The sequence below is a fragment of the Argentina silus genome (genome assembly GCF_951799395.1).
Source record: "Argentina silus genome assembly, chromosome: 1".
NCBI lineage: Eukaryota > Metazoa > Chordata > Actinopteri > Argentiniformes > Argentinidae > Argentina > Argentina silus.
Window position 1 is genome coordinate 4347890 of NC_139655.1, and position 13578 is coordinate 4361467.

The following is a 13578-nucleotide window of genomic DNA, read 5'->3' on the forward strand; positions in this document are numbered from 1 at the left end:
CAGGGAACCCATGTTTACGAGTCTACAAGAATCACGGTGACAGCTAATGCTAGCGAAGTTCACAAGAAATTAACAATATGCGTATTACGTTAACATTAACATTTTTCAACGGTTTGCAAGCTACTTAAGGTGCAGACGTTTTCTAGCTTGGAAATGTACGTGAAAACTAGCATAGAATGACTCGGGCTACACTTGATACAGTCTGTGACAGCTGTCAGGCGAGCAAAGTGAACCTCTTGTAGCTGAAGGTGAGTTGACTTTGGGACTACGATGGTAGCTACATACCATCTAGCCACAACCCTATTCCAACGTTTTGAAAAAAAAAAAAAAGTGTTTCTCAAAAAAAAAAGCATGACAGGAGATATTAATGTGTTTGAGTGAAAAAAACACCTTGAAGTCCAAGTTCGATGTTTTTCAGCTCATTGCAACACATAAAAATGACATTATGGGCCAGAATAATAAATGTCAAAACATACTCAATGAGCCATGTCAGAGAGAACCAACGTCACCGACATTATCAGAGGCATGCAACAGAACGCTGCTGGGCAGACAAGGACTGTTTAAATGGAGGCAATGGAATCAAAGCAGGAAGATAAAGACAGAATATAAGTCCATGAGAGGTAACCCAACGATCTTCTGCTCAATAAAACCCAACGATCTTCTGCTCAATAAAACCCAACAATCTTCTGCTCAATAAATGCAACCCAACAATCTTTTGCTCAATAAATGTAACCCAACAATCTTTTGCTCAATAAATGCAACCCAACAATCTTCTGCTCAATAAATGTAACCCAACAATCTTCTGCTCAATAAATGTAACCCAACAATCTTTTGCTCAATAAATGTAACCCAACAATCTTTTGCTCAATAAATGCATCCAACTCCTACTGTATGACTGCCATAGCCTAGACAGCTACACAACCACAGCTAGTCATACTGTATGGTACGAGTTGGTTAAAGCACATACTGTATGGTACGAGTTGGTTAAAGCACATACTGTACCTGCACCAATCTGTAGCTACTGCAGGCCAGCAGTGATGCCCTCTCAACATCTATTCATTAAACAACGTCAGCGGCCACTTGATCTCACCGTGGCTGCCACAGGGCCGACCCCCAAACTTAAACAGACCGGAGAGGCGGCTGTCCCCTGAAACAGAACTCAATCAAACAGCAGTGAGACGAGGAGAGGTGAGGCGAGACAGACGCTCCACTGAGTCCAGGCAGTTACCCTTCCTCTGCTGCCCACTCGATGTAAGATAACTCAAATAACCTCCGCCCAAGTGGAACTAAGCTCTTTATACCTTCGTCAAGGACCCAACCACTCTCTTGCCTCAGGCTTTTTAGTTTCATTTGGTTATTCTAGGAGGACATTTTACCAAGTGTGTGGACGGGTGGAAATTGCGATAAGTTCAATTGTTTCACTTGAATGAATCGAATTGCTTGAATGTGTTTGAATGCTTATTTGAATGCTTAACTGAGTAAGCTGGTATGATCCTTGGATATGTGTCCTAGGAGTTGACTAACATTGATATCTCAGTAATCAGCACAAGGCATGGTTTATCACTCCTATCCCTGAATCCTGCACATATGCACACACATAATCATCCATTGCAGACTCATCCTCCACTGTAATTATCTGTACTGTCAACCTGTCATTGCCATTGTATATTGCCATTCCATTGCGTACATTGCTTCACCGCTGTTTATACTGCTTATACTGTTTATACTGTTTATATTGTTTATACTGTTTATACTGTTCATACTGTTTATATTACTTCTATTTTATTTTATTCTATTTTAAAACTTATTGTTGCACTACTCTGTGGCACTGTCACTTTTGCATTTCACTGTATACGTGTATGCATGTGACAAATAAAGAATCTTGAATCTTGAATCCTAAAGAGATGGAATGCTTTTAGACAGTATTCTGAACAAAGGCGTCTGATCTGGCGAGCCAATGTTCTTACTCAGCACAATTTGGCAGGGAACAAATTCTGAGAGAACTCTGCTTTGGCTCGGAGGCATTTTAAAGGCTGGAGCCTGAAAGCATGGCTCAGTAACAACCCCTCTGGGGTCCTACTAATCACCCCCAAACATCCCAAAACAGCCACAAACAACCCCAAACAAGAGAGAGAGATGTGATTGGAGATGTGGGTTTGTAACACATGCATAAAGTATGATCCTAAATCCTGTTTAATAAATCCAAAATAAATCGTCCTCTACAACTTAATCAACCAAACCAACCAAACCCCTCTTCTAACTGGGTAATGACTCATTGCTAAGCATCTGCAAGCACACTTAACAATACATGTGCATACAGAAGTATCTTTGTACTACTCAGAGAGAATGACAAACTATACAACACACGCATACATGCACACACACGAGGACACACACACACACACACACACACACACACACAGGTCATTTTTCTAAGCCACCCTTAAGAGCAGTTAAGTGTGTAATTATAAACTACTAATTACCCTAACCCAGACCAGCTTTAATAGCTGTGGTTCAATGGTGTCTTTGTACATAATATATGGGTTTTGGTTTGAAGAGGAGGCCCCCAAGTGAGCCAGGTCTTTATGTTCTGGAAGCATTACAAAGCGATTCATCCTCCTGTAATCTTCAACACCATGCTCAATTTGTAAATTGCTGCAAAGATAATTGATTTCATTGGACTAAAATGAAGGACTTCAGTTAAATGTCATCCGCTTAAAAGTTAATTTTAAGTTAATTCCTTTTGTTACAACACAATTACATGCTCATGCTCCAACTGGAATGTACATGATCCATGCGTCATAAAATGCCAAATGTAAACATAATTGGATAATCATTTTTTGGAGACAGGCATTTTTGCATTTACCATAATTCTATTAATCAGAGACCACTCAACTGAGACCAGTAATTCTTTGATATAACAAACTTACATCTGTCATCATTTATACCATGTTTAGGTCTCGATAGAGGACAGTTTGATCACAGTGTTGATTTTAATTCAAAAAATACATTTGCCCCCGTGGCCAAAATGTTTTGCTGTTGTAGAGTTCTACGTGTTTCCAGTCAAGACAGTGTAGAGACATCAAATTAGTATAACTAGAGGCATTTTACAGCTCTGTAATGGTCTTTAGGTCAAACCAGCAACTGGTGGCACTCAGACCATGCCTGTGTACAACTTTATTTGCACTCTTCAATCCCAAGGCTGTTAAAAGATAGATATTTGTATAAGTCATAACATCTCAAAGTTCACTAGTGTTCATCTTATAGCTGCTTGGCTTAGGGGAAATTTAACATTGCGTTACAATCGCCCTCGACCTTAACAACCATGATAAAACCTCATGTACTAGCAAGACACATCAAACATCAATCATCTCAATGTTTAGCCTATACAAAGTGATAAAAAAAATATTGATTTGGATTATTAGATGCTAAAGCTTTGGACGGTATTAAAAACATACAGGCGATGGGAAAAGTTACATTTACCCCTCAAAAACTATCTTTCCCAATAAAACAACTGCAGATGATGAGACATAAAGATATCTGACTGAATTCATGCAGAGAGAAGACATGCATGTACCGAGGTAGTTTCATCACTCCAGCTGGTTTCTGATTGGAGAAAAGCAGGGTGTTACAATTGACCCGTTACATTTGTCCCTGGTCTCCCCTAACATTAAAGAGTTTAAGCGGTTGCTAATCAACGTTAAGCTAAAGTTAATGACACAAAATATTTAGCTGGCAAACTTCATTAACCGTGGGGTGAAACAGTCCACAGCCTATTTACCATTAATTAACTACTAGTCCGACCTTCAAAAGCGACACGCGTCTCGAGTTTACATTCAGCAGTTTATGACGTTATGGATTTTTATAGCATATTGTGCAGTTTGTTCCACTGTGCAGCTGAGGGTATCCACAGCAAGCTGTTGACTTTGTGTCCCTTTTTGCTAGAAATTAAAGGTACAAAAGTACAAAAACGTTTCTATGACGATCTAAGAATACGCATACAAATGAAGTGCTAATAAAGAGCATTGTCTATGGAATCTCTAGTCTGAGATCAATTTCTTTGAGGTAAAGAGTAGTTTGTTCTTGTACTGTGTATCCCACATTGTAGTGACAAGTTCAGCTTTTCAAGACCTAAATATCACATCTCTCATATGTGCAGTAGGGTCTCAACTTGAGCTGAGAGAGTGCAGTATCAGGCATCCTTCACGACTATGAGCCCCACAGATAGCCTCTGAGACTCCCTGCATGGCCCTGATGTGGGAGATTAGAAGGAGGTCAGTTGTCCCGTCAGTAACATCTACACAACATGCCACACATTGGACTCATACAATGGGACTCAGTTGAGAAGAATTTAGCCTGAAGCCTCATATGATTTTAAATGATTTTAAAATAAGACTGAGCATTTGGGTTTATGCCAGGTCAGATATGATTTATTTTTTATGATACTCCTGAGTATGATTTATCTCTTTAAAATGAACGAACAGCATTTTCATACTTGATCACCACAGGGCCCATAACCCCATTAATGATGTATCTGATAAGATTAATTAAATCAATAAAGCATCACATCAACAGGAATGACTTCCCATAAGGTTCCTCAGCACGAACACATTGATTGTGGCTTCACATCAATATTCTTATCCCCCCCCAAAAAAACAACGACAAGAGACAACTTATACAGTACATTCACACACCATTTTTCTATTCAAGCTCAACCATATTCTATTATTCAAACAGGACGACTAACCATAATGTATTCTCCCCATTATCCAATCAATTATGAATAGCAAAGAATTTGGGTGCACCTCATGCTTATGACTGCATCACAGCAGTCAGTTCCGATATCCACGATATAGCACACCCTCTTGCGCGTTATTGCTTAAATATAGATGATCACCTTGAAAAATGAACAAAGGATACTCAAAGGAGAACCAAAAGTATAACCTAAATGTCTAGGATCTCCATAAGGATATAGAATACACTGATCTCAAAAAAATATCTGTACCTATGCAAAATTGATCTATAAAACATTAGTCTCGCGTAGCCATACCTCCAAGTCATGTGGTTCTCATGCCTCCTTTGGAGGTCTGGGGAAGTTAAGATTGAAGGATGGACTGAACTGGATTGAGCGACGGCAGAATGTGCTCGCAATTTCATTGGATGATACATTACAGGAACCCTCCCGGAGATCTATATCAAAAACAAAAACAAAAACATACCAAAACAGCACAACAACAGTGCTTTAGCTTGACCACCACCTTAAATTAAAGGACAGTAGTTTAGTGCTTTATTTAGGTCGACAGCTGCCTGTGTTTGGAGCCGCAGGATCCAGTAGGACCCTTTTCAGTAGGACCCTTAACCAAGTCCAGAACCATGGTTCCTGCTGGGACCATATATACTGAAAAATGTATGCACTCACTGCAATGTAAGTCTCTTTGGATATAAAAGCGTCAACTAAATAGCACATATACAGTAAGCCACCGCCTCTTGTTCTTGTACCACCTCTCGACACGTTCAAACTGATTGATAAGGTATTGTATAAAGAACGGCAGCAGACCTACATTATAAAACCATGGTAATCATAAGAGGTCTCTGGGGGTCTATGACAGGGGGAGACACGCCTTAAAATGTGATAGATGGCAGTGTGAAGCTGTGACTGTGGCTCTGTAGCCCCCAACTCCACAACACTGTGTACGTACAGACCCATTTGTAAACCACTCCGTTTACCTGCCTCCTGACGAAGCAGCGGTGACTGCAGTTTTGAATGAGGGAATGAGGGAAAGAGAAGCAGACATGAAGTGATAGAATGAATAAGAGAATGAGGAAATGGACAGAGATTAAGTGATTTACAAGCTGTCACGGCCAAGCCAAGGTCCTCTGTAATCATCGAGACCTCTGGTTTTACCCCCACGCAAAGGTTTAATCTGAGAGACGGAGGGAAGAAGAGAGAGAGAGGGAGAGAGAGAGAGAGATAGAGATAGAGAGGGGGTTGGGGGGTAGAGAGTTACGGGGGGGAGGGGGGGACGACTAAAGCAAAACGAACGCTGAATCATCAGATAACAGATAACATGAAAAAGAAAAAATCCCCTGGTCGTAAAACCTCAAATACTCTCATTTTCACGTGTGATGGTTCTAATGGAGTATGCTGAGTAATCACGTTGAAGTTTCTCTCTGCAACCTTTTACTCCAGTCTGTCTCACCATCAGCAGGCCTACACCATATATTCTAATAATGTGCTCAGTGAATATGTGACAGATATGGCAGCTTGCCTAACACAGATGGCAGGACAGAGACAGAGACAGAGGGAGAGGATGAGATAGGAGGGAGAGCTGGGTCTCTAACAATATTTGCTATTCCAAGCAAACCCAATTTGATTCTTCTGAGGCTTACTGAACATTTCATATGGTGGAAATGGTCCTGGCGAGGTGACAGAATGGAGTTCCCCTAAAACACTAAATCTCGTCAATCAGGTTTTAATGATTAAATTACATTCACATAAAACCGTTTCTCTGTCATTGAAAGGTCCCTAAACCAATTGGTCAGACTGTGTTACATGACATGGAATGTCCCTGGTTGGTGTGGTAGGGTGGAGAAAGGAGAGCCCCTGCCGACATGAAGATAGCACCCACGAATCAAATCCAACACAGCAGATTGGAAGTATAGAGGTCAAGGGAGACAGCGTATCTCTCACACCTAAGAACATCTCCCACTAACACACACTGTGAGGGCTCGGGGTACACCACTTCCCCCTCGCTGTCACAATCCCAGCGTTTTCTCTGACAGCGGGAGAGAGATGCTGCAGTCATCATTGGGACATTAGAGTTAATATCTGGGAGCAGCAGAGAGCCGCCATAGCTCCACCGCCCTCTGTATGCTCATCACAACGTCGTTGGAAGTAGGGAGGGGGAGTAGCAGGGAGAGGAGTGTGTGTATCTGCTAGTACTGTACGTGTGTGTGTGTGTGTGTGTGTGTGTGTCTGTGCGCCTGCTGCATACTGGGTATGTGTGTGTGTGTTTGCGTGTGTGATCAGATGCAGCGAGTCAGAGGGGAGGAGAGAAGACAGAGAGGGATAATAAGCACCATCTCTGCCGTCTCCCGTCCTCCTGTCTCCTGCTTCGCGTAAAAACAATCTGATGGGCCCATGATCATAACACCACAAGATGCTCCCGCACTCATTACTGTGGCACACACCCCTGCCACACACCCACCCAATCATCACCATGCACCTGAATACAGGCGCGCCCCCCCCACCCCCGCCGCGACCCTCTTAGTGCTAGCGGCGGCATGATCAGCAACATTACATCCATGAGTTGGACGATAAACGCCGTGGCGGGGCGGCTAACGCAGAGTAAATCCGCCTCTTATTCCAGGCTCCGGGAGAAGGCACAGCGCTATCTATAATTGGTTCCCTGCCTAGTGAACTGCTGCCTGGACCCCTAGGGAGGGGAGGCTGGCATCTTTTAAATCCCAGCAAAAAAAAAAACTTTGGTTTAGCTGCGGTCAAAGGTGGAGAAAGAGCAGGCTTCCTAGCCTGCAGCCACAGACCCATGGGCCCAGAGTCCTGCATGGGCCCAGAGTCCTGCATGGGTCCGGGGGAAAGGGCTGCTGGTGTGCTGCACTCAAACCAGGCCCAGGACTCTACTGGCCCTTTGACGCCTTTAAGCTATAACTCTTTTTACAGTCACCAGTGGTATCAAACAGTTGGAGGTGATTGGATTCTGGTATTTCTTTGTACGCCCTGCATGTGGTGGGTTGTGTAGGGGAGACCAGGGACAAATGTAACAGGGGCCAATTGCTTTTCTCCAATCAGATAGGAGCTAGAGTGATGACAGTCATTATGCACAAGTTCAGTTGTGTTCTCTCCTTCTCTAACAACAATGAAGCAAATCTCTCACCCTCTGCAGGATTTATCCACACACATAGTTTCAGACGTATTAAAGTATTTTTTTCTACAGTTTTTAACGTCTTATGAATCCTATGAGTCATTGTGATTACTGTTCTGTTGGCTACACATTGACATGACTGACATGTTTCAGAATTGTTGCCAGCTAGCTAGTTGGTTGGGGGCAAATGTAACATAGTGTTACAATTGCCCCTGAGCCCAGCAGTCAAATCACAGCACTCTCTCTCTCTCGAGCTACATATTTTTTACTGTTGTAGCACAGCTAGCTACTGTAGCGTCTGTTCCTATCTGCCTGTCCCCCATCATCACAGATTCCATTTGGCTCCCAGACAATCCCAGAGAGGAAGAGGATGCCTGCCAATTCCTCGTGGTGTGGAGGAGAGGAGGGGAAGGACGGAGAGGTGGATGGGGGAGGTCAAATGCTGCATATTTCCCATTACGTAGGTGATATCTCATCGTCAAGGTATGCCCTTTAGTTTTGATGAACAACGGTCGACGTCCATGGTTACCCACAAGGGAGAATGGATAGTGGGTCTGAATTATAAGAGATGTGCTGTGGGTCTGAATTATACACCACCATCGAAGGATGCAAGATGGCTTAACCCAGTAAGACTGTGGACTTAAGGTACAGGACAGAGAACTGTGAAAAGGCCACAGGCTCACCCATGTGGCAAGCCTTAGGATTATACACTTGTCTCACAATTGACTCACAGGGGAGTTGATTTCTTCAAGAACCCATGTGCTTCCTCAAAGTCAGTAAATTGGTCTACCACAGCATAATGTATCTGTGGCTTATGACATGATCGTAGCTATAGTAACGAACGACCTCATAAACCAATGTTTTCACTTGCGCAGAGTGGAGAATTCTCAGGAGGTACTCACATAAAGTAGATGGGGTATCCGCCCTCAAAATACCAGCAGTACTTCTTGGCCTCTATGCACTGAAAAGGGAAAATTAGAGAGGAGAGAGAAAGATTAGCATTTAGCATTCCATGTATTCTCTATAAATAAAAGGAATAGGGAATAGAAACACCCCTCTCTCTCTCTCGCTCTCTCACTCACTCACACAGACACAGACACAGACACAGACACAGACACAGACACACACACACACACACACATACACACACACACACACACACACACACACACACACACACACACACACACACACACACACACACACACACACACACACACACACACACAGGCCATGCTTCACCCACAATGTAGACTGCACTTTCTCTGAGGTGTCGACTCTGAAGCATGAATTTTGACGGGGGTGAATTTGGGCATCCATAGTACTGCCCACCCCACACCCGTCTCTTAGCAGCAAATCCATCTGTCAAAATACATCCCTCTCAGAGAGAATCTCCACAACACCCCGAAAGGAGTTCCTAATGGGAATCAAACAACCACTTCACAGACAACGGATAGCATGACAAACAGAATGAGTGCGGCCGTTGGGCATGAGACTGTTTAAGTGGGATTGAAGGCTGGGGTGGAACTGAACTTTCAAATGGAAGTGTGTGGAATGGATTTGGTTCTTCACAGAAATCTAGCCTAGTTTGTAAACCACATCGTGACACTACTGTGAAACTACTGTGAAACTACTCAGAAGCAAATAGTCAAAATGAATATTTTACCCAGAATTAATTTTGTCAGTTCAATGATCCCCCTTTCTCCCCCTATCAACTACTGGACCAAAATCCACTCAAATGTCTCACAGTTTATCTGGAATACAAAACGCCCACGTTTGAAATTAGCCACTATACAGAGGGGGAGGGAAGATGATGGTCTGGCAGTGCCCAATTTTAAGCTCTATTTTTGGTCATTTTGCTTTGGCCACTAATGGTATGGCGTGACCCTAATGCCTCTGTTTCCTGGGGTAATCTAGAAGAAAATATTGTACGACCGTGGAACTTGCAGGATATCCTTTTTGCCAATATTTCAAATAAGCAATGTCAACTGCACTTTGTCCCAGTTGTTTCCCATCTCATAGCAGAGCTGAATCGCAATGTAGGAGTTCCTGTAAGTGGCGACACTTTCGCCTATTTTAACAAGAAGGATCTGTTAATCGGAGGGAGGCCTATTTCATCCTCTCATTGGAGTAACAGTAACATTCACTACTTAAAGGACATTTATAATTGCGCTCCTTTCAAGATATTGATGGTGCGTTCAATCCTAATTTTTCTTCTATTTGCAGCTCAGATCAGCTCTCAAAGCACATGGTGTCCCATGGCAACAACCTTTGCACATTCATCCAGTTTATAAATTGCTTACTATAGAAGGAAAAACCAGGGGTATGGTGTCCACACTGTATCAATTCTTTCTGGAGGCCTAAAATAACCTACAACTAGACAGAGTATGAAGACGTGACTGCCCAGATCTAGACCCTGATTTCGATTGGGAGGATGTATGGTCAAACATAAAGGTGGCTTCTCGCAATCCTGACCACCATCAGATTCACTTTAACTATGCGCATAGAACATATCTAACTTCACGTAAACTGATAACCCCACGCTAAATGATCCCTTGTGTAGTTTATGCACTATGAAGGGCCCTGGCACTTTCCTTCACATGATGTGGGCTTGTCCACCCAGTCTCACGATTCTGGACTAAAGTGGCATCGAGCTTGTCCGACTTGCTATCAGTGGCAGTGCCAGTGACTGTGCCCGTCCTGTTGTTGAATGATCTGTCAAAGCTCAATATCACCAAGCTCAAAATGCGCATTGCACTAGCTGGCCTGACAGCTGCGAAGAAGATGATTGCAGTTTGATGGAAGCCTCCTCATTCCTTTACCTCCAGACACTGGGTCCTCGCTTTTCTGGATGTTGTTTATCTGGAGTTGTCAACTGCCCGAATTAATGGGGCTAGCGAGACCAGTGCAGTTGATTCTCTAAAAGATCTTTTAAAGTGACTCCTTCCCCTTAACTGCTGCCTTTTATTTTATAGAACCTCCTCGTTTCCCAGTGTGTGTGTATTTGTGTGTGTGTGTGTGTGTGTGTGTGTGTGTGTGTGTGTGTGTGTATGTATTTGTGTGTGTTTGTGTCTATGTGTGGATGTATATGTGTTAGGGATGCATTGATTGAGTGCTAGTAACCTACAACGAACGTCCCTAATGTAAGTGTGTGTTAATGTGTCTGGGAGGGAGGGGTGGGGCTTATTTTGTGTTTTTTATTTTTCTAAGTATGTATTTTTTTCTGTTATAGTTAAACTCAAAAAACAAGTCGCACTTTTGGTTGTAAACTGCGTGTATTCATTTCAATAAATATTTGATCACAAAAAAAAAAAAAGACATCTAGTTTGTTTGTAAAGTTAGCGCCCACTGTGCCCAGAGTAAAATCTAACCCTCTGAACCCCCTTCCCTGGCTTTTTTATACGGGGGGAGATATATATATATATATATATATATACACACACAGTATATTAATCTAAATACTTACTTACACATAATCAATGCAACTACGCACGCACAGTATGTGTTGCATGTGGCTGAGCAAACAATGGGTGCTGGTGATGAAATGTAACTAAACAGCCAATGAAAAACATGACTGTTCCCACAGTTTATAAACACTTTTCTACCCAGCCTTTTTAATGAGCAGGTACTCCTGATGAGAAGCGTATCAAAACACTCTAGTAGAGGACACTCCTGATGAGGAGTGTATCAAAACACCCAAGTAGAGGACACTCCCGATAAGGAGTGTATCAAAATCTCCTAGTAGAGCAGGGACTCCTGATAAGGAGTCTATCAACATATCATTAAGAGTGTTTGGAAAACCTCAGATGGAAGAGTGTCTTGGGGCTCCAAAAAAAAAGAGGTGTTTCAATTCTGCCCATGGAGAGATTGTAAACACCATGGCATGGGTGCTCAAACACCTCTAGATTACAGTTTTGAATCTCTCAAGAGGTGCTTCACAACTTTTGATTTACTGGTGTAACACACCATGACATGTTTCAAAGCAGATGAGTGTTTCATACATCCTGCCATGTCTCAAAACCTTAAAAACAAATTTGTTTCAGTACATTATGTTGGTTTGCAAACACCAGCAAAAGAAAGGTTTTGAACGCTTTAAATTGGTGGCATCTCAGTTGCCACCAGTTTTGGGGTTTCGCAACACTTTCTTTTAACAGCGTACTACGCCATACTTTGCTCACCCATTATGACTGGGTATGCATAGGCAGAACTGTCATTTCATAATAAACCTCACGACTATATGCTACGTAGCTGTAAACCAACCTCTGTCAAGGAAGCCAGCTGAAGATGTGATCCACCCAGTATTTCCTAAATTCATGATACTGAGTTAGACTATGTTTCCTCTATGTTTCTTTCTGTGGCAGATAAGCATGCTTCAGTGAAAAAGTTGAGAATTAAGGATAGAGCAAATCCCTGGTACTCACCTGAGCTCTCTGAATTAATCAAGGAAAGAAACCTAGCTTGGGGTAAGGCCAGGTCTACTGATTTAGCTATTGATTGGCTGTCCTTTAGACAGCTGGTGATGACCCGACTACATTTTCCAACACAGTTAAATCACTGACACACAATGGTTCCTCTCCCTCTCTACCTCAAGTTTTAGGGTTAGGGTTAATTCTAACATCATTACAAATATATATTTTTTTATATGTGAACATTTTATCTCTGTAGGCTACCTATATGAAAGAAACAATGATTTAAATATCCCAGATAGCCTGGCTAGGTACATCCTGATCAGACTTTCCCCTCTGGCTTACAATGACCCTAAATGCTCCATCCGTTGTGTTTCTACCAGGGAAGTGTTTGATGTTTTGTGTAAAATTGATGTTAAAAGGTGTAGAGGGGTTGACATACTTCATCTCTATCTCCTGCATCTCTCTGCCCTTTTAATAGCGAAACATCTGGCTCATATTTCTAACAAGACAATTCTCTCTGGTACCATTCCTAAAGTGTGGAAGGCGGCCAATGTACTCCCTCTTCATAAGGGGTTTGAGCTCAGTGACTTGAATAATTACCGCCCTATCTTAAGGCTTTCTTGCTTAGCAAAAATAACGTGTGTCCCTGATAAATTCTCAGATGTGGCATCAATACATTGCATTTTAAATGCACATCAATCAAGTTTTAGGTCTGGACCTTCCAGCATCTCTGTTGCTTCCCTAGTTATACATGACATTGGGATCTCTCTGAATAAGAAACAGTATTGTGCAGCCCTCTATATTAACCTCTCTAATGCTTTTGATACGGTTGATCATGCTCTCCTATTAAAGAGGTTATCTATTGAGTTGGATCAGTCGGCCTGTAATTGGTTTCAAAATTACCTGCAGGATAGGACTCAATGCATTTCAGTAGAGAGAGTTCAGTCTAGTTTTCTCAATGTTAATAAAGGTGTTCCGCAAGGTTAGATTCTAGGTCCACTGCTGTTTAGTATTCACATAAATAATGTTGGTTTGTCCTTGAACAATTGTAAACTACATCATGCTGATGATACTTTTGTCTACTCATGTGCCCCCTCAGTTAGGCAGGCTATTCCTGACCTTCTGCATGGTTTTGATTCTATTCAGAAATCGCTTAAATGTAGGTTTTTGTCTAGATCCCATATTGCTTACAATGATCTGCATATTTGTATGTCCCTGAAAGCAGTCAGGATTGAACAAGTCCCACATTAAACAGTGCCTTCACCTTTGAGAATAGGAGGACTGTC

General features: G+C 42.3%; 1 protein-coding gene across 1 annotated transcript in view; it reads right to left on the reverse strand.

Annotated features, from left to right (window-relative positions):
* Positions 1-13578, reverse strand: part of vopp1b (VOPP1 WW domain binding protein b) — a gene marked incomplete at both ends in the record, with an annotated part of 30491 nt that overhangs the window by 11015 nt on the left and 5898 nt on the right. The window contains one exon of the mRNA XM_083668660.1: positions 8786-8844. Within this exon, the coding sequence (XP_083524786.1) occupies positions 8786-8844 (59 nt within the window). The remainder of the gene's footprint in view (positions 1-8785; positions 8845-13578) is intronic.